The sequence below is a fragment of the Chionomys nivalis genome, chromosome 2, assembly GCF_950005125.1.
Source record: "Chionomys nivalis chromosome 2, mChiNiv1.1, whole genome shotgun sequence".
NCBI classification, from domain to species: domain Eukaryota; kingdom Metazoa; phylum Chordata; class Mammalia; order Rodentia; family Cricetidae; genus Chionomys; species Chionomys nivalis.
The window spans coordinates 12311888-12332524 of NC_080087.1; the positions used below are offsets into that span (position 1 = coordinate 12311888).

At 49.1% G+C, this 20637-nt stretch overlaps 1 protein-coding gene across 8 annotated transcripts in view; it reads right to left on the reverse strand.

Moving 5' to 3' along the window:
- Synj2 (synaptojanin 2) overlaps positions 1-20637 on the reverse strand; it is a 101617-nt gene that overhangs the window by 54633 nt on the left and 26347 nt on the right. For 7 of the 8 annotated variants that reach the window (XM_057751120.1, XM_057751103.1, XM_057751111.1 and 4 more), the window contains exons 2-3: positions 12719-12805; positions 2674-2944 (exon numbers count right to left, since the gene is read on the reverse strand). In XM_057751120.1, coding sequence (XP_057607103.1) covers positions 2674-2944; positions 12719-12805 — 358 coding nt within the window. Of the gene's footprint in view, positions 1-2673; positions 2945-3409; positions 3517-12718; positions 12806-20637 lie in introns of those variants that run through there. The other variant, XM_057751137.1, reaches the window with a different exon arrangement.

Sequence of the window (20637 nt, forward strand, 5' to 3'; positions counted from 1 at the left end):
CCCAACCTTGATATGAGGTTTGTCCCTAGCTGTATTGCATCTTGTTATGCCGTGTTCAGCTGATATCACCAGGAGACCTGCTTTTTTCTGAAGGGAAATGGAGGAGCAGTGGATCTGGGGTGAGTGGGTGAGGCTGGGAGGAGGAGAGGGAGGGGAGGCTGAAGTCAGGGTGTATAGTATGAGAGAAAAATAAACAAGCAAATAAAAAAGCAAAAAGCAAACAAACACCACCAACAAAAACAGGACACATGCTAAAGACCACAAAGCGGCATTCCAAAATTATTGGCATGGACTGCTCTAATCCATCTGTGCGTGGCCCCACGTGGAAGGCATTGTTATCAGAAATCCCATTTAATAAAACGGAGACAGGAGAACTAAAATGCTTGCCCAAGACCACAGAGTCGGCAAATGCAGTGTGGTGTTCTAAACCCAAGTCTGAGAGTTTGATTTTATTGACTGATTCATTGATTGACTGTAGCGAGACATAGAACTCAGGGCTTTATGCATGCTAGGTGAGTCCTCTGTCACTGCACACTCCAGCTGTCCTGGATGAAAGCCCCACAGTTGCACAGGGCTGAGCTATCCTCCCATCCCCCACCCCACCATCAACCAGCCTCCCTCATACCCTGGAGGCCCGAACAGTGCCAGTCTGAGACTTGTCACTGGGGAACTTTCTCTTGCAGGGTCTGGAACAAATCTAGGTCACAATGGCCTATTTGTTTAAAAAAAGGAAGCTGGTTCCTGCCCTAGAGCTCAATTCCCTGGAGATGTGTGTGAGTGGAGGATCTCTGTGTTTCAAAGCCTTTGCCCTGAGGCCAGCTTCTGGGAATGTGACCACTGCCAGCCACTACCACCCGCACCCAGCCAGTCAGCCCTGAGAGCCCTGCCCACCATGTGGGTTCCCACAGGTGCAGGACTGCTGTGTGTGACGATGGCTGAGAACCAAGAGCTCACAAAAACAGGCTGCTTTCAGAGCCACTCTCTGGGCTTCAGACAATAAGCTCCTTTAGTAACATACATTAAATGATCAGCTAGCCGTGCCACTGTGTCCCCTGTCACTGGGGGGGGGTGGGGGATGGAGAGGAGATGCTGTCAACTGGACAGCTCTGGTCAATTTACTTAAGTGGCTCTAGGGAGGACAGCTTAGAGGAGATCTGAACCTTCAATGAGGGACAGCTTTGCACTTCCTGCCAGGCCTCGAGTGTATTAGGAAGTGACAACCGTTGGGGCAGGATGACCCCACTGCTGTGCTCTTTCCTGTGCTCACCGGCTGTATCCTACGTGGACTCCATCTGCCTCCTGCCATGGCTTTCAGACCTCAGCACCATACAGTGGGGTTGGGTGACCTGGCTGCGGCCACTCTGCCTGCTGACTCTGATGTGGTCAGCTTCAGGGGCCGGGGTGAGTGCCCACCCGGTGCATTCCACAGACAGTCCCTCTTCCCAAATCCAAATCTAGCCTGGTATCTGCTTCAAAAGGGGCACAATAGTGCCTCCTCTCCTCCACGCCCCCTCTGCTCCACCTCTTTACCCCCATGGCTTTGTGCTGTCTCACTTCTGCTGCAGAACGCTCAATGGGAAAGCAGGAACGCAAGTGCTGGGGTAAGCCAGATGCCCAGGATCTCCTTTTTCCAAGGAATGCCACGGCCTCGTTTGTGTTCACAGATATTGCTGTTTCTGAACCTCTGCACAAGACCTTCCCAGCCTTGGGCCACAGTGCAAAGGAATATACTGGTCCCCAAAGAATAACCAGATATCACAGAAGGTCCAGCAAGCACCTGGCATTTTCAACTAACTGCATGGTCTGCAGCACACCTGGGTAGCTGGTTAGAAATGTGGACGGGGTCTCAGACTCCGTCCCCACCTAGATGCATGCACTAGAGCATGCATCACAACAAAACAGGAAGGATTTCATAGGTGTTCCAAACCTGACCACATAAACTGGCAAACTGGAGAGGACCTGGGAGGACACAAAGGCGGGGTGCTAGGGGTGAGACAAAGGTTGATTTATCAAAATCAAAACAGAGGTGAGGAATTCATGAGCAGGGAGCTGAAGCCCTATAGAAAGGACCCTTAGCCTACCATGGGAGCCTTTGCTGATTCCTGTGGGCAAAGCCAGGCAGGCACTAAGGAAGGGCAAGAACAAGCCTCTATTTCTGTGTCTAGCTTGGAGACCAGTGTGGCTCCAGAGGGCTAAAGCATTAAAAGACAAAGCTTGCAAGAAAACAAGCAGCAGATTCCCACCGCAATGCTTCTGCCCACTTCTCTTATCCTCAGCAAGTGTGAGGAGAGCGGCGCTCTAGAGAAGGCGTGAGCACGGTCCCTGCCACCATTGCCCTCTCAGCTTCCACACAATGGCAGATCCGCCATCCAAGGCTCTGGACCAGCTGAGGAGAGCATCACTGAAGAGAAGGCCTGAGTAAGTAAAGCCCCAATATTCTACCCAGGGAACAGAGTTTCTTTTCTAGATCTACCTGGGACCACATGAATACACGCCTGGAGCAAAGCCCACAGGGTAGAGATGCTGGATTAGTTATCTTTTCTCATTGTAGAGAGAGCAAATGAGACTCTAAGTGCCACTCCAGAGCTGATCCAGCACCCCAGGCAGGCGCACGATGGAAGACATTGGCTCTGGTGTTACCCAGAATCTGCCCTCTGTGACCCAGTGCCTTACCAGAAGAATGAGGTCCCCCATTCAGAGCAGTCATCGCCCTGTTTCTGCGCCCTGATGGTCAGATCAAAACTGGAGCCGTCATTGGGCCACGCAAAATAAAACACCCCTGAGCTCAGGATTTTCTTCAAGGCCAGCAGGCGGTCCTCTTCTTTGGCCTCTTCCTGAAGGGGGCAAAACTCGGTGGCGGTGATTTTGTAGATCTCTGCATCTGGAATTCTGCCCACTGATGTGCAGCCTGTCACCAACACCAGGAAGCTCAAGGGGACCCCACCTGGAAGGGACATAGAGAAGATGAAGGATAATGGGTACTGAGCAGGCTGGATCCCAGAGCAAACCCCAACCCTAACTGGAGGGCATTTCTAACTCTTGTTCCCTAGGCCCCAAGGTAATGCCCACTGTACCCCAAGGTACACCCAGTCTGTACCCCAAGCAGTGCCACACCCATCAGAAATTTGTATTCCTCCTCAGCTCAGAAAAATAGCTTCTGCTCTAACAGACCCTAGGGTGAGTCTGACGTGAAGGATTTCCCACAGCTCGCTCGCTACCCTACCGTTCTACTCAGCTCTCAGCCTCAGCTCTCTCCACACGATGGAGGGAGAGGCTTTGTCTCCCAGCTATCTACCCTCTAGACCAGCACACACCTTTTAGCATCCTCTCTTCCTGACCCCAGCCCTCTTCCAAATCTGTGCCCACCACCTTCCAATCCACCCTCTTCAGTTCAATCCTTATTCCTTACCCGTTGCCTGGGCACCTCCCAGCTAATGCAGGCACGGCCTTCTTAAACACAGCGGATAGCAGACATCCCCTGCTCAGATCCCTCTGTGGCTCCCACTGAACCCCACCCCAACGACAGAAATGCAAACCCCTCCCGAGGCCTCCTGTTCTGTATCCTGCCCCGTATCTCACCCCCACCCCATATGTGGACTGTTCCCAGGCAGCTGCTCCCCAGGGCTGTGCTCTGTTGCTTCTCCAAGCAGCACACATTCTTATAGTCAGTCTGTAGTTTGATGGGAGACATCCTCCCACTTGGAGAAAGGCTCCCTTGCCATCTGCCCTGCAAGGGACTCCTTCCAACCTCCCAGCTGACTTCCCCGCCTCAGCTCTCTCCTGGCTGGGTGGAAGCATGAGTTTTTGGTCCTAGCCTTACACCTGGAACACCAGGAGCCTTTCTTCCCTCACTGGGTAAACCCCTGAGCCTCTTTCGGGTCTATAGGCAGCACTTCCTCCAGGAAGCCGGACCTGCTCTCCAAAGACGGTAGGATGCCCCTCTTTGTATCAGAAGTTTCCCAGGAGCACTTGGGCACAGAAAGCCAGCAGCCTTCACTCCAGCTGTGTCCCTCAGCAGCAGCGGTTCTCCCCAGGGGCAGGAACTTAGTGTACACTATCATCTACCACAGCACATGTATGTGAACACTTCCTAAATAAGTTCTAGTACAGGAGACTGATACACCCTTCTCCAAGACGCTGCCACACTGTCTCTGTCTGCTCCTTTTCTATCCCATGTACCCTACTTCATAACAATACTACCCACGTCAAGGGGCGGTGGCAATGTTGTGTGCCCTTTCAAAACACAGGGTCCAAGAGATACCCCCAGTGGGTGATGGGCCTGGATCTATCAAGAAGTTCTTCCCACCCAGTAAGGTTTACTCCACATGGCCAGCAGCCTCTCGCTGGCTGAAATGATGCTTTATGCCATCCTCACATCTCACCACACTCTCATAAAAGACCACAAAGGCAGCAAACCCTGCCACCCGCCACCTCCAGCAGGCTGCCCTTCTTCTTCACTGGTGGAATGCGGCTCCGGCGAGGGGGTGATTGCTTTTTATTAAAGAGTAAGTAGGTCACGGCTCACACTTGCTGACTGACGCACTGTGGGGAAGGAGGGTGCCCATGGGGTGAGGATATTGAATTGGCATGTGCATCCTCAGGAAGCCACTCTGAAATAACGTAAGCACCAGAGTTCTGCTGGGCCATTAAAGCAGTTAAGGTTTTCCCAGCAGGGTAGGTGAATTTCAGTGAGGCTGAGGTGGTCCACAGCCTGGGCACGCGGCTCCCTGAACTGACGAGCTCAGTGCTAGGGGAAAACAGTATCGAGCAAAGTTCCCTTGCAGGGCCAAGACAGGGCCCCATGGTCTGGGCTGGGGCTCAAAGAAAGAGAAAAGGATGAGGAAGGATTGTATGGCAGGGGAAAGGGATTCTTACAGAGAATGAGAAGAAATGGTGTCACCACGAGAAGGTGCCCTTCAGCTGGGGCAACACCCCAGAAGACACACAGGCAAATCGGAGCCACATTAGAGCCACTCGGTGTGCACAGCAGAGCCAAATACCACGATATAGCTGATACACAGGATGATGCTCTGCGCACCAGGTACTATACAGTGACTTAGTCATCCCAACAACCACCATTGTCAGCCCATTTTATAGAGAGGGGAAAGGAGGCAAGCAGAGGCTAAAAAGCCAGGGGTGACTGAGAAGGGGAACTGGGATCACCTGGATTACCTGAATCCACTTTCTGGCTATACCACTTGGGCAAGTTACTGGGGCTAAGTCTTGCTCTCCAGCCGGCACTCGCCATGCCCCTGGTGGGTAGTAGTGACAGTGGGCTGAACAACACTGCTCCCGAGAGCCAGCACTGCCATTGCACATGCAAAGTCCCCAGGGGAACTAATCAGGACCCAGGCACACTATTCCGGGTTGAAACCCCACTTTCAACATGGGGTTTTCTTTAAGTCTGAGGTCTGCCTGACCCTGGCCTTTTGACGCCTTAATCTTGGACTGTAAGATAGGTACTTATAAATGTTTGTGAGCCACAGCTCTAGTCTCTGGAACTTTGCTACAGTAACCAATAATAATAATAATAACAACAACAACAATAATGCACATCCAAGTTTTCACCTGTATCTTAAAAGCAATATTGTGACAGCGGATGGAGATCAGCGCTCTCTTGGGAACTGGGCAGGTGTGAAGTACTGTTAAAAATCCCTTAAAATTGTAATGAATGTTAATAAATTGTTTGAGTTTTTATTGTAAGAATCCTGGTACTCATTTTCCTATAAATAGGTAAGGGCAGTGGGGGTTTGGGCAATCTGACTAATCGGCAGCTGTTGGAGTCTTGTTGCTTTGAGCAAAGAGACATTCAAACAACTGGTAGATTACCTTGCACCAACGCCAGCTGTTTTGAAGACTTCGCAGATGCCTTGGAAAAAACTCACAAGGACCACAGCTGTGGCTCTGAGTCCTGAGGGCACAGCCTCAGCCAGGACTGTGTGGAAGGGTTCATTCCAAACTTAGTTTGCTATCAGGCATCATAGACAACATTGAAACCACTTCCACCAAGGCCTAAGAAGCACGTTTTCCCAGCGGCCTAGCTGAGGGATTGTTGCGATTGGTGCAAAAGGGAAAACACAATGATTAGTACAAACACACATTTTCATTTATATGCAAAGTGTGCTGATTGGTGCAAACACAAACCTTAATTTACATGTGAGGTATCACCTGATTGGTCTAAATACCCTTCTTGACTATCTAAACAAGTTGCTAAGACTCACTTAGTGAGTGGACTGGGAGAGCCTGTGCTGCCAGCCCTGGGTGTTACAGCTCTAGCCCAATGAACGGCTTCCCTTAAGGGACAGGAAGAAACAGCGGCAAGCTGCAGTAGCCGCAGAGGAACAGGCAGCAGACCAAGCTGCAAAAGTGGCAAGACAACCTGCTGCCGGACAGAAACAGCCAGGGCAGGCACAAGGGAGATGGCATGGCACAGGCTACTGTCAAGGGCTGAGGAATCATGATGCCTGGCCTGCCCATGAGCTTCAATGCAAAGGTTAAGGAAGCTGGATAACTTCTTGATGCCTGCAGGACAGGTGTGACACCGGAGGGCTCCACGTGCCCTGTTCCTCCTCCTGCTCCCACTCAATGCTGTCCAACACAGAAGACAGAAAGTCTCCAAAGACCAGCACTTGAAGAGCTTCTCCTTGCCCGCCCACGACCTCTATCTGGGTAGAACAGAAGGACACGTTCAGTTGATTGGTAGCATTATATTTTGCAGCATATTCTAGGTGCTGACAGGTAAAAGAAAACTGCTAGAACCTTCCTTACCAGTGTCCAGCGGATGCTCATGACCGCCAGAGCATGCTCTTCTTGAGCAGGTGGGCCCTCCAGACACACTCCCATCCTCTGTCCCTCAGACTCTCACCCAGTCACAGACACGTCTGTGTTCTGAGTTCTCCACTGGTCAACCTCTTACTATTGGGCAGTTAACCAGTGTCTTAACCAGGCTCAGATTTATCATTGCAGTCAACTGTAGCACCACTCTGGGCAAACAGTATAAGCCGCACAATGCAAGCAAAACATTTGGATAAATCCTCATTTAACATGAAATGTAAAATGTGTAGTGAAGATATTTTATAACAAGATGGTAAATATTACCAACTGATGGAAGGACAGTAGACCGCACCATTTCCAATTATGATGTTCTTTTTTAATGTTTATTTTACTTGTGTGTATTTGTGGGGGTGTGTGCACACATGCACGTATGTCCATCCACAGAGACCAGGAGTGGTGGATCCCTGGAGTCAGAATTCCGGGCAGTTGTGAGTCACAAATATGGATGTTGGGAATTGAACCTGGGTCCTCTGAAAGAGCAGTACACACTCTTAACCACTGAGCCATGGGGAATAGAAAGATTAATTATAGAAATGTCACTCAATTCTTCAGATCCTCAGTTGGTGCTAGAAAGGAATGGTAAGGAATTTATCAGCAAAATTACTATTAATGCTGACAGATTATATCGAATTAAGTTCTTCAGTTAGGAGAAAAGCAAACACACGGCAGCCCCTGACTTACAAATGAATGGTACTGAGCCACTGACACGGCTGACTTCAATAGTACTGACAGCAATGTTTGGAAGCATACCTTTGTGTGGCACCCCAGAGTTCATCACCTCCAGAGCGGGGACACCATGGCCATAGCCCAATAAGAGAAAACGACATAGAATGAAGGATGGCTGCAGGTCAGACCAGAGGCACATTCCCAAACAGATCAGCTCCTAGGGAGAGCTGAGACCTGGGAGGTCTGTGCACTTCTGTGGCCAAAGAGGAGTATGGACCTGTGGAACCACGCTGAGCCATGGCCTCTCCTGGCCTTGCTCAGCAGCCCTCACTTGTGCTCCATGTGCTGTAGATTTTAAGGAAAGGTTCAGAGTCGAGCCCAGCTGTAAACTGGATGTCACTGGCTCCTGCCCACCGGTCAGAGTTGTCTAGGCTGGCAATACCGCAGAGGCGCATGCCGTGGGTCAAGGCGAGGCCAGAGGGGTCTACCTGCCTCAGACATATGAGGAGGCCTCTCCTGAGGCTCACACCCTGACTCTAGAACCTGGGTTTTGCTTTTAAGAAATAAGATCAATTTTCTGATACCAAGAAGCAAAGAAGTTCAGCATCTAGGTTAAGCAAGGTCTCAGGAGTGGCCAATAGAGGTCGAATTCAGGGGCCTGAAACCAGCGGGGATCTTACAGTAAGGTTAAAGATCAAGCTTAGATGGGGTTGTGGAGTGTATACTCCTCCTGTGGTTTGTTGGGGCCTCAGACAAGTGGCTTACCTTCGCTGGGCCTCACAGTGGGACACACCAGGGATTGAGGCGTGTCCCAATCTCTCCCCCCTAATAGGTTCTGATTCAAATGATGTGTGCCTCCACAGTGTGGGCTCTAGCCCCTCTTCCCTTCTGTTTACATAGCACAGAAGAGGTGCACTGACTACAACATGGTGGCTGGGCTCTCAGCTTGGGAGAGTACATGTGTACGGTGCTACCCAACACTATAGAGGAAATTTACACCAAAGAAATCAGCAGACACTATATATCAGAGTCCCCACTCCCATAGCTGGAGGCCAAGCACTTGCCAACACACTCCTGGGTATAAGTATTAAAATAAATTATTCAAAAACTGACAAAGGCCAGTCCATTTCAAGACTTGCTGCAGGACATGGAACGCCCTTAGTCTCCAAAGGTTAGTGACTCAGACATCTCTCCAGAGAAATCCCCTTCTGAACTGACCTCTGTGAGTCTGTACCCTGACTCTTCCAGGAACGGCCACTGAAGCCACCAGCTTCACCCGTGGTCTCCTCCAAACCTCTTTCACATTGCAGAAGTTCTTAGGATGTAGTGTGGACAGACAGACAGACAGACAGACACACACACACACACACACACACACACACACAGGTTCTCTCCCTTCGGTCTCAGGATGGCCACTGTGCCCATGTCATATCCTACCACATGACCAGCCTCCTTAGACCTTGAGGAGCACCCATACATTTCAAGGGTGTGATGTTCAGCCCCTCATAAAGAAAGGGGGTGGGTGAACTGGCTCAGTGGTAAAGGCACTTGCTGCCAAGCCTGGCGACCTGAGTCAATTCCCAGGGTTCACATGCTGGAAGAAGAGCACCAATTCCTGCATGTTGTTTCTGGGCCCCACACTTATGTCACGACATGCATGTGCGTGTGTGTACATACGCTTTTTTTTTTAAGTTGCCAACTGTGTGGGAGGGGTGGCGAGACGATTCGTCTAGCAAAGTTTTTGCCCCCATGCCTGGTGACCTGCCCTAGTTTGAGTTTTGTAGCCGTGTTAAATGCCGTAGGCCAAATCAACCGGGAAATGGGCTGATTTCACTTAGCACTTTGCGTGCCATCATCGAAGGCAGCCAAGAGCTGGAGACGGGAGCTGTGCAGAGGCCACGGAGGAGTGCTGCTTGCTGGCTTGCTGCCTCTGGTTTGTCTGGCTACTTTTCTCTTACAGTCCAGGGCCACCTGCCCAAGGACGGCACTGCCCACAGTGGACTGGACCCTCTTACATCAATCAGAAATCAAGAAAATGCCCCAAGGACATTCCCACAGGCCAATCTGATGGAGACAATTCCTTCATTGAAATTCCTTCTCCCCAGATATATCCACATTGTGTCAAGTTGACAAAAACCAACCAGCACATGATCTTAGCTCAGGTTCCTGCAGTATAGGAGAGAATCAACTCCTGCATGGTGTCCTTTGACCAAAACAGGAATGCTATGCATGCACATACACGTGGCCACATAGGCGTGAACATATGTGCGCATGTGCACGTACACACAACCACCTACACCCACACCAAATATTCCTGCATGATAGGAGAAAACCAATGACTGCATGTTGACCTTTGACCTTAACACAAATGCCATGCATGCACATGACCACACATGCACACAATAAACAAACAAATAAAAATATATAAGTAAGTACAAACAATGCAAAAATTAAGTATTGGCTTTGTGGGAAAGAGAGGAGTCAGTTTCTGTTCGTACGGAGGAACAGACCTAGAGAAAGCAACTGAGCACAGAAGGTCAGCTGTGAAGATGGAGCGGGGATCCAGGAGAATCTGGTGGGAAATTTCCAGGGTTATTGTGTGCCGGTTCCCAGGCTGCGCACTGCAGAGACCCAGGAGACATAATCCATTACAGAATGGGGTTTGAATCATCCCCGCAGCTAGGGAAGAGGGAGGGAGGTCTTGATAGTCCAGGTCAAGAGAGAACCGAACACCTGGGACGGTAGGGGTGGATTCTTCTTCCTGCTATATGCCTTTCTGTGCTTGTATTGTGTTTTAGGCAGCTCACTGCTAATCACGGGCACTCTTAGCCCTTCCCGCCAGCGGGAGCTCGGGATGAGCTTTCATGCAACTGCGTGTTTCTCAATTTCTAACACAAATGCCTGTTCTTCTTTCAAAGGACTGAACTTTAACTCTGTCTGAATTGAAAACCCAGGAGGAAACCATCAGAAGCCACACCCCACAGGGCACCATCCTCCAACGCCCCCAAACACCTAAATATGAGAAGCACAGAGGAAAACAGCCCAGGTCAAGGAGTAGGTAATGCTGGTTTCAAGCCAGTACTTTCTGAACATACCAAAGGGGGGCGGTTGGCAAGGCTTGGTTTTAATGTCCAATCCTCCCATCTTTTAGATACACCAACACACTTTCCAGAAGGTGTTGACAAGAGGCCAGACACACTTAAAGTCACACTTCCTCACCAGCTCCGGAAGGGACTCCTGAAGGCAGCTTTGGGGTCTGGGAGGACATCGGCAACCATGCTGGTGTCTTCTCTGTACCCAAGCCTCCCGCTGATCAGGCACTCTGCTTGGCTGGCTGGTCTGACCTGGCCCAACAGGAGACTGTATCCACTCACTCCCTAGAGGGGGAGTGGGGGTATTACCTGAGGAAAGAGGACGCACAGACCTGGCCAGCTTGGAGGGCAGGGCACTTGGCCACTCCACTCCCTGCAGCGGACCCCACAGAGACCTAGGCTCACCCAGACAAGGATTCTTTACGGCTTGTTCCCCACCCTACTCAGAACCAACGCCCAGTATCTGACCTCAGCTCACAGCTCAGGAAAACCCCTGTCCTATGAGAAAGTGAAGGCCATCACGTATCATTCCTTCCTGTCGCTGGACACCAGCCCCCTAACAGACAGATACACGAGGCCCTGAGATGGCACAGGGCACATGTAGTCTAGGTCCTACTTGAAAACAACTCGAGCTGCCAGAGATAAACGTATCATCCATTTGTGCTTCAAAAAACTGCCAGCTATACCTTTAAGATCGGACTGTGAACCCTGCCAAGTGCCAGGGCGTTACACCAGAGATGACAAACAGGGGGAAAGGTGACTGCAGAAGGGTGCGAGAGGGCAGCTTCCAGGCCTTCCCTTCTGCATGTGAGCAGGATGCCAATCAAGCCTACCTCCCTGGGGAGCAGGGCTAAGGCTAACAGCAGGAGGAAGCACCACCCTTTCGGTCCTCGCAGGGCAAGATCAGGACTTCAGGGGTCTATAACCTCAGAAAGATTCCAGAGGCAAAGCCCAGCCCAAACCTCGGCTGCTCATTCTCATGAAAAAGTCAGTGTTTGGAGGCAGCTGGGAGTGTTGTAAATCCCAGCTGAACTCTTCACCCCAAGGTGAGTCAGGAAAAAATCTCTGAACCTGATTCCTTTCTCCTTTTCTGTAAACAGGGAGATGATGGCTATCTCATCAGCTGATGCTGAAGACTGAACATGTTAACTAGGTCTAATCTTTGGCACAACACAAGCATCTAGCAAGTTCGTTTCGTCGCATGAGTACCGCATGTTTTTCCTAAACATTTCCGATTTGGAAGGGAGGAGTGTAATCATCATATCTAGCGGTGGTGGTGGGGAACACCCCACCACAGGAATGGCCTAGAAAAGTAGCGGCAAGCACATCACCGCTCTTTGGCCAGCCCTAAAACCCTGTCTGTGCAAATAGAGGCTGTGAGCTGCCAAGAACCTTCTTCACATGCTTGGCTCACAAAAACCCCCCAAAGCCTGAATTTGGAAGCCTCCCAGCCGATATCATTAGGAATGTGACCTGCGTCCTGGCCTTGGCTGGAAAGGCCACTGGACTCCACAGCCTAGTCTTTGATGATAGGCGAGACAGACTTCAAACAGGTTCTCCTCACTGGGAGGGGGGAAAGAAGGGCTGCCGGACAGGCGCTGCAGAGGTGGCTGCCACCAGCTCGGGGCAAGCAGGGCTACCCACTTCTTCCTGTGGGTTCTCTCTCTTTCGTCAGACCCGTTTGGATGCAGTTTCCTTTTCTCTCTCACTCCCACATACAGCATCGCAGTTTTTCTCTCCTGCCCCCCCCCCCAGCCCTTTCTCTCTCCAGATACACCCAGGATGTCCAGTGATGCTGCTTCAGACGACTGTTTGAGCCATGGTCCAAGCCTACCTACCAGACGCACCTAAAAAGCCAGATGCAAAACACGTACAAGAAAGGATGAGCAGAAGCCTGACCACCTTGCAAAAACTCAGAATCGGAAAACAAGGCAGGTAAACTCCCCCAGGCTGGAAACCATGCCCTCCAGACAGGCGACTATCAGCCTTCCGCCACCCCTCTCCCCCGCACCCCCTAAGAGGAGCAGGCTGAGAAACCTAAAGCAACATCTTCAGAAATGAAAGTAGAATATCTAACCGGACGGCCTCCCCGGCCAACACCAGACTGCTGAGCCATGGATACTCACCGGGTTTTACCCTCAGCTCCCCGAGGCAGCCATAGGCGTCCGTCAGCTTGCCATACTGTCCTTTGATGACTTCCTTCTCTTCCGGAGCTGAGGGGTGGGGGGTGGGGGGGGGAGAAACAGATCAGAGAGACATCAGCAAGCAAGTGGCTCTGTTCACGCTCGTTCATTCACGCTGCGTTTGCCAATCTGGCTCTCACCCACGCGAAAAAGGAAACACAGACAATAGCACGGCCCACAGACGCCATGTGCACAGGTTTTAGGATCCGAGAATCAGAAATGCAAAGATTTAGACCTTCCCACGGAAGGCTTGTTCTTTGGAGATACAGGCAGTTTCCTGTGTGTTAGGGGTGGTGGTGAGGAAGGTGCAGGGAGCCCTAGGGTGGATGGTGGTGCAGGGCACCTTGGGTCTGGCTGCTACCTTAGTCTTCATTACACAGCAAACACTCAGAACAGGGTGAGGTCTCATAATCCACGTGCAATCCTGGCCTTTTTTTTTTTTTTAAGTGCCAGCCACAGGAACTTTATCTAGGAAATCCCCAAGACACCTGCTTCTAACTAGGCATCATCAGAGCACACAGGTCAGGGTGACTCAGGGCTGGGGCAAGTGAGCCCCAAGGCAAGCTGTAGCGTGGTAGTCACCTGCTGGGTGACTCGCAAGGATGTCAGTACCCAAACAACGTCCCAGCCTGGTTTAGGATCAAGAAGGAGGGTGCACAGGGACCCCCGCTGGGATGCCATAGACACGCAACTCAGGGATTCACACGGACACCCGTTGAGATGCCATAGACACATGTCTCGGGGATTCCAGGAGGGGGAGCAGGTCTACGGACCTTTCCTCAAAATGATGCTTCACCTGCATTGAGAACAATACACAGACCCGAATCACTGTGACTTCACTACACACTGTGAGAGACGTGGTCACTAAGGACCTCACAGATAACCCGTGTGCATAAAACATCCAGAGCAGGTGAACTGAGAGAGGCAGAGAGCAGACTCAGGGGTGGCAGGGGCTGAGTGTGTACAAAGGAGCATGCGGGTTTGTTAATGGGGTGTCTTTTAAAAGGGGACAAAAATACTATAAAATTAGATTGTAGGGATGGTCAGATAACCCTATAAATACTAAAATACTTTAAAAATCCACGGAACTATATACTTTCTGAAGTCAGTTGTGTGATATATGAATTACATTTCAATAAAGCTGGTATAAAAATTAACAACAAAGGAAGATGACAGAGGGCACTAATTTTACTGAAATCTAGTTACGAAATATTGAAAAATTGATTTATTTCTTATTGTGTACGTGTATTGTGTGCATGTATGTATATACATTTGCATCACATGCATGTCTGGCACCAGTGGAGGTCAGAAGAGAGCATTGAATTCCCTGGAATTGAAGTTACAGATGGCTGTAGCCACTATGTGAGTGCTGGAAACCAAACCCCAGTCCTCTGCAAAAGCAACAGGTGCTCTCACCTGCTGAGTCATTTCTCCAGCCCATAGTTAGCGAAATATTTTACCATTTGAAGTCCTTGCCTAGCACGTAGGGTTTGAACCCTAGCAACACACACACACTAATTTGCTATAATGTAGCAATATATATATATATATATATATATATATATATATATATATATTCCTTATGGACAGTATCTTTTTAAAATTACTTATTTTACATTTATTTTGTGGGGGTGGCACACGCCACATGACATATGTGGAAATCATAAGATAATCTGCAGGAGTGGTTCTCTCCTTCCAACTTGTAGGATGGGGATTGAACCCAGGCAGTCAGGGTTAGTGGCAGGTGCTTTTACCTGCTGAGCCATCTCCTTGGCCCTATTAGCATCCTCTTAAATAACAAAATCTAAACTGAGTGTGGAGGCTCACACCTGTAATCCTAGCACTCAGGAGCTGAGGCAAGAGGACTCACAGAAGTCAGCCAGGCTTCAGAGTGAGACCCTGTTTCAAAGCAGCCAAAGTAAGAGTAATAATATTGACAAAGAAATAAAACCAATCAGGGCCTATTAATCACTTAATTTCAAATATGTAAAGAGAAATAAATGATTTTAAGATTTCACGTGAGGTAGAAGTGACTGCTCTTTCTCTCGGTGACTGATGAGGGATGTGGGGAACAAGCTAATCCAGATGTCTCCTTCCTGAGGGCAAAGCTGGCTTTTGGTTACCAGGCCACCGTAGAAGTGGTTTTTTCTTGTCCAGGAGCTCCAGGCCTCCCCTGAGAGGCTGAGGGTGGAAGCTGGCTGGATCAGTCTCTACACTGCATCATCACCGAGGTGGGAAAAGAAACTGTGGGTTTGTCCTCCTAAGCACCAGGAAGGGTTCCCAGGGTTCATCAATCTCCAGAAAGAGCTGAGATCCTAGAATGGAGCGTGTGAGAAGGAGACAGACACAGAGAGAGGACAGCAAATGATACACTCTCAAACCAGCCCTGGGTACAGACAAGCTGGGAACAATCTGACTGCCATGGCTTTCTCTCCTCTGAAGATGTCCACAGAAAACAAGTGAGTACACAGAACACTGGCAAACACTGTACACACTGAACCTAGCTTTAGCTGACATTTGTCCTGATACCCTAGGTCAAAGTATCCACCAGTCATATTCTCCAGAGCAGATTGGACTTCCTATCCCTCTTAGATGGTCCTCTAAAGAACACACACATCCATGAGACCACATGTCCTTAGAAGTTAGAAACAAAGAACTGGGTCCAGTCCCAGCACCACCTGCTCACTATGCTTCCTGCCTCACTTTTCTCGAGTTGGTCCTGGAAGCAGTGTGTGGTGATTTAAAAGAAAATGTCCCCCAAAAGGAATGGCACTATTAGAAGGTGCGGCTTTGTCGGAGGAAGTGTGCCACTGTGGGGGCAGGCTTTGAGGTGTCATATATGCTCAAGTCACACCCAGTGTCTCAGACTACTTCCTGTTCCCTGCAAAGATGTAGGACACTTGGCTACTTATCCAGACCATGTTTGCCCGCATGCCACCATGTCACACCATGATAATAATGTACTAAACCTCTGAATATGTAAGCCACCCAAATTAAATGTTCTCCTTTATAAGAATTTCCATGGTTATTGGGTCTCTTTACAGTAATGGAAACACTAAGACACAGTGGGAGGCTACCAGGTTCCCCTTGGCAGAACCTGCAATACCTACTAAATAGAACACAAGGATTTCAGGACTGGTGTCTGGTGAGATACACACCTTGAGCAGTCAGTAAGGTCAAAGTCAGACCCTCCATCTCTGCAGACAGGATGGAGTCAGGAAGCCATCTGAAAAGGAAGGCTGAGCAGAGCAGTTGTGGTGCATGACTTTAATCCCAGCACTCGGGAGGCAGAGACAGGTGGATCTCTGTGAGTTCGAGGCCAGCTTGGTCTGCAGAGCGAGTTCCAGGACAGGTTCTATAGCTACAGAGAAACCCTGTCTCAAAAAACAAAACAAAACAAACAAACAAACAAAAAAGAAATTGAAGGCTGACTGTCATCATGATTGAGAAGCAGTAATAATATCCTATTGTACTTTGTTCTATCAGGCAGCAGGGAGACTCAGTCCAAAACAGCCAATAGCCTGCGTTCTCCCCTTAGGGATACCCACTCAAGTAAAGCCAGGACCTTGACTATGCCTGAAGAAGAGACATTCAGAGTGAAGCAAAGTGAGAGAACTGATTAGCTGAAGACAAGGGCAAGTGGATGTTTTCATAAACATCGGCATTTAGAGAGAGAACTTCTTAGGAAAGGACAGAACACGCTCAACCAAGAGAGGCTCAGGAGGAGAGCTGCACTTTGATATTATCTTCACGAAGGCTAGATAAATTATTTTGTAGCTTGTAAGTCATATGACTCAGGCTGTAATTTGCAAGGTTTGAAGATTAAGCCAAGTTTGATACTCATTCCTCATCTTAAAAAATTACCTTTTGCAGTCACAGACACTTGCCACCAAGCCCAATGACCCGAGTGTGACCTCTGGGACCCACACGGTAGAAGGAAAAAACAATTCCAGGAAGTCGTTCTCAGATTCCCACATGTGTCACGGTATATGGACACACTCACACACATATAGACATACATGCATGTATGCGCACACACACGTGTATGTACACACATGCACAAAAGAATGTAACAACGTTTCTTTAAAAGGAATGACCTTCTGTAAATTAAGTTGTAACGTGGATTTGTAAGGTGTTACTTGGATTTAGAGATGAGAGAAGGGTAAAACTGTCGTGGGATCCTAACAATACTCTAAATATGAGAACCATCTGGGGTAAACTGGTCTCTGGTCATGTAGCCATAAATTCCTCAAGCAAACTGGTCTGTGAACCAGCCGTAAATTCCTACACGAGGTGTCCCCGACTCGAGGATGAGAGTGGCCTGACCACTATAGAGGCTCGCCTGCTGCAGAAGTCCACAGCGGCCTCTCAGTTTCTGCATTTGAAAACAAACCAACTGGAGGTGGCGATTGCTTCCCACTCCTGGCCTGGGACAGCCTTGCTGGCTGTGACTAAAGTCTCATCTACTCTGACGTATTCAGAACCCTCAGCTTTTTTATGGCAAAACTCAAGGCTACAAATATTCTGGCCCCGGTAAGTACAGTCTGTTGCTTTAACAAACTTGTTAGAGGTGCAGAAAAACAAACACTCTGTCTTCGGATAGCTTAGATCTTATCACGATAATTGAGTTACTGAGTCAGGACTGCTTTTCTGTACCCTTGTATTTGTTCCTCATACCCAGCTCTTGTTATTTGTGGGTTTTCTCTTTAAGACGTCAGGATATCTATAGTCAACCACTGTGGCTTTGCTGCCTGTTTTGTGGCTTTTCTGTTTAAAGACGCCTTATTGTATACGCATTATTGATCAAGCCACACTGAATGCACAGCCACCGGCACAAGAGGCCCAATCAGAATAAAGCTTATTATATACAAGTGATGTTCTCCAAGAGATATCACTGCCTCTTTGCACATAGAAATGCAAGGCGGTGCTACAGTACTGGGCTGAGAGCCACTTAAATCTATTTTTTTATTTTATATGTACAGAAATTTTGCCTGCATGTGGGTCTGTGCACCACTTGTATGCCTGGTGACTGCGGCGGCCGGAAGGTGGCACGGGGTCCCCTGAAACTACAGTTAGAGACAGTTGTCAGCTGCCATGGGGATACTGGAAATCAAACTCAGGTTCTCCTAAGTGCTGAACCATTTCTGCAGTCCCCTGAGGGCCATTTGAAAATATATACTAAGGGGTCAGGAAGACACTCAGTGGGTAAAGGCATTTGCCACCAAACCTGACAACCTGAGTTCAATCCCAGGAAGCCACATGGTAGGAGAGGACCTTCAGGTTGACCTTTGACTTTTGTGTGAGCACCTACACACGAATATATGAAATAAATGAATGAATAAGTAAGCTGGAGAGATGGCTCAGAGGGTAAGAACACGGGCTGCTCTTCCAGAGGACACAGGTTCTATTCCACATGACACCCACATGGCAACTCACAACTGCTTATAACTCTAGTTCTAGAGAACCAATGCCTCTTCTGGCCTCCATGGCTCCTGCATGCATCTGGCACATGACATACACACAGGCAAAACCACCATACTCATAAAGATAATAAACAAAAATTTAAAAACAAGTGTCAAAAAAATGTGAAATTACCAACAAAATGTACAAACAGTGGCATCAAATAAGTCTTCAAAGGGGCACTTGCTCTCAAAAATCAGACAAGAAGCCAGCGTTTCACCCTTCAACATTATCTGGGAGTATGTTCAATAGGTAATTAAACCGTTGCCGCTCAGTCCGCCCCAGGCACAAATGACCTCAAAAAAAAGCCGTATCAATCTCCGAGTTACAACACAATTTAGACAGCTGGGTGTATCTGTAAGTGTAAAATGTACAAACAATGAGGAGCCACTGAACTTGCTTCCAGAGCTTGGCAAAGCCCCGGGGAAGCCTGGCAGGAAAACAGCCATCCGCCCTCAGTGTGAATTTATTACCGCCAGGCCTCCCAGCCTAGGATGACAGAAGATGTCCCTGGCAGCCACAGAGACCTCGAGGGATAGCTATGAGAAGCTATACAATCACTGAAATTGTCCGTCGATTTTTATGGCTAGGAGCCACAGACTCTAAGGAGATTGCGGACATCATGAAGATGAAGAATCAGCTCAATGAGTTAATTTCCCCCAAACTTAACTGGGCCTCGTTTTTAAGGGAGTGCGCAAAGTGACCTAAATTGTGACTAATGAAATCACCGGCCTCTCCGAGACTAGCTGGTGCTGGACCCTACGCTAAGTAGACTCTGCTGGCATTTGAGGGGCTGCTTGCAGCAAGACAGGCATTTGTAAAATGAGGGTCTCAGTCACTTAGAAGGGGACTGGGAACCACAGACACACTCTTTATACAACCTGACCCAATCAACCCTGGCATTCAGGAAATCCTACTTAGCAAGTGAAGGTATCCGAGAGAGAAGCATGCTCTTCTCTTTGGCTGTCAGACTATGGTCCCCAAGGAACTAGAATGTCCTCAGAAATATCAAGCAGAGGGAGGAGGGGAAGGATAGAGCCCGGGGCCAGTCAGAGGAGGAATTACCTTTCAGGAAGAAGTGCCACAGTTCTGACAATTGTAGCCAGGCCAGGAGACTGTGTATGACCTGTAAAGCACAGGACCACACCTTGACCAGGATGGCATATTACACACATCTCTCGCTCTCTGTTTACATCTGAGGCTCGTGAACTTGGGGGCCGCTGGGTCTCTTTGTCTTCTTCCCAACCCAGCTTCACTGAACTTATCTCCTGTTAGGTCTCCCAGGCAAGCTATATATCCAGAAATGAACTCAAAGTGGACTATAGAAAGATTTCTGGAGTTAAGTAAAAGCTAGCAACTCCTCAGGAACTTGTGGAATGGGTTTGCTGTACCCCCAAAGGAGTCATTTCCCTGCCTCTGGCAGAAGGGACATTCGAGTCAGCTGTGGTGTCTGTCTGTGCGCCGAAGTGCATGCTGGAGTTCAGGACCCTCAGCATCGCAAGCCTGTGCTGTACATCTCAAAGTTTATGCTAGCATCCAGGCCCATCCCGTCCTCCATCTATTCCTCCTTATAAGCCACACGATTTGTCCACCCCATTCATTCAGTCTTCTGTCTGCTTTAGCTAGGGTATTCATTGGCTGTGAGGAGACACCGTGACCACAGCAACTCTTACAAAGAAAACATTTAATTGGGGTGGCTCGCTTACAGGTTCAGAAGTTCAGCCCATGATCATCACGATGGGGAGCATGGCGGCATGCTGGCAGATACGGTGTTAGAGCTGAGAGTCCTACATCTTGAAGGCGACAAGGAAATCAACTGGAAGTCACACTGAGGGAAGCTTGAGTAAGAGGCCTCAAAGCCTGCCTCCAGAGTGACACACTTCCTCCAGGAAGGCCACACCTCTAACAGGGTCACTCCATCTGGGGGTCATTTTCTTTCAAGCCACCACACCATCTACTTCCTGCCTGCCTACCATCCATCACTACCCTCTTGCTCTCTCACTATCTCCACTATTCTCTCCCACTCCCCAGCTTCCGTGGACCTGGCCAAGCCCAGACCACCTCTTTCTCTCTGCTCTGGACTCTTCCAGATGCCACTAGAGTATGTTCTCTCTCTTATTCACGATAAGAACCTTCCTGCTAACAATGGAGCCGTCGGTTGGCAGTTTCTTCCCTGCCCCTGCCCTTGTGTACATCTGGGTACGGATACTATTTGAAAAATGTTATATGTTGCTTCCGTACAGAAGCTGGCTCTGGTATTGGGTTTCGGCCGGCTCTCTCCAGACCCAAGCATGCTTGTTTAAAAGGTTTCCTCCAAAGTCTCTGTCCTGGGTCAGGTGGGACACCTGGTTTCTGTGACAGGGAGAAAGAAAAAGGGAACCAGCCCAGAAAAGGCACTATAT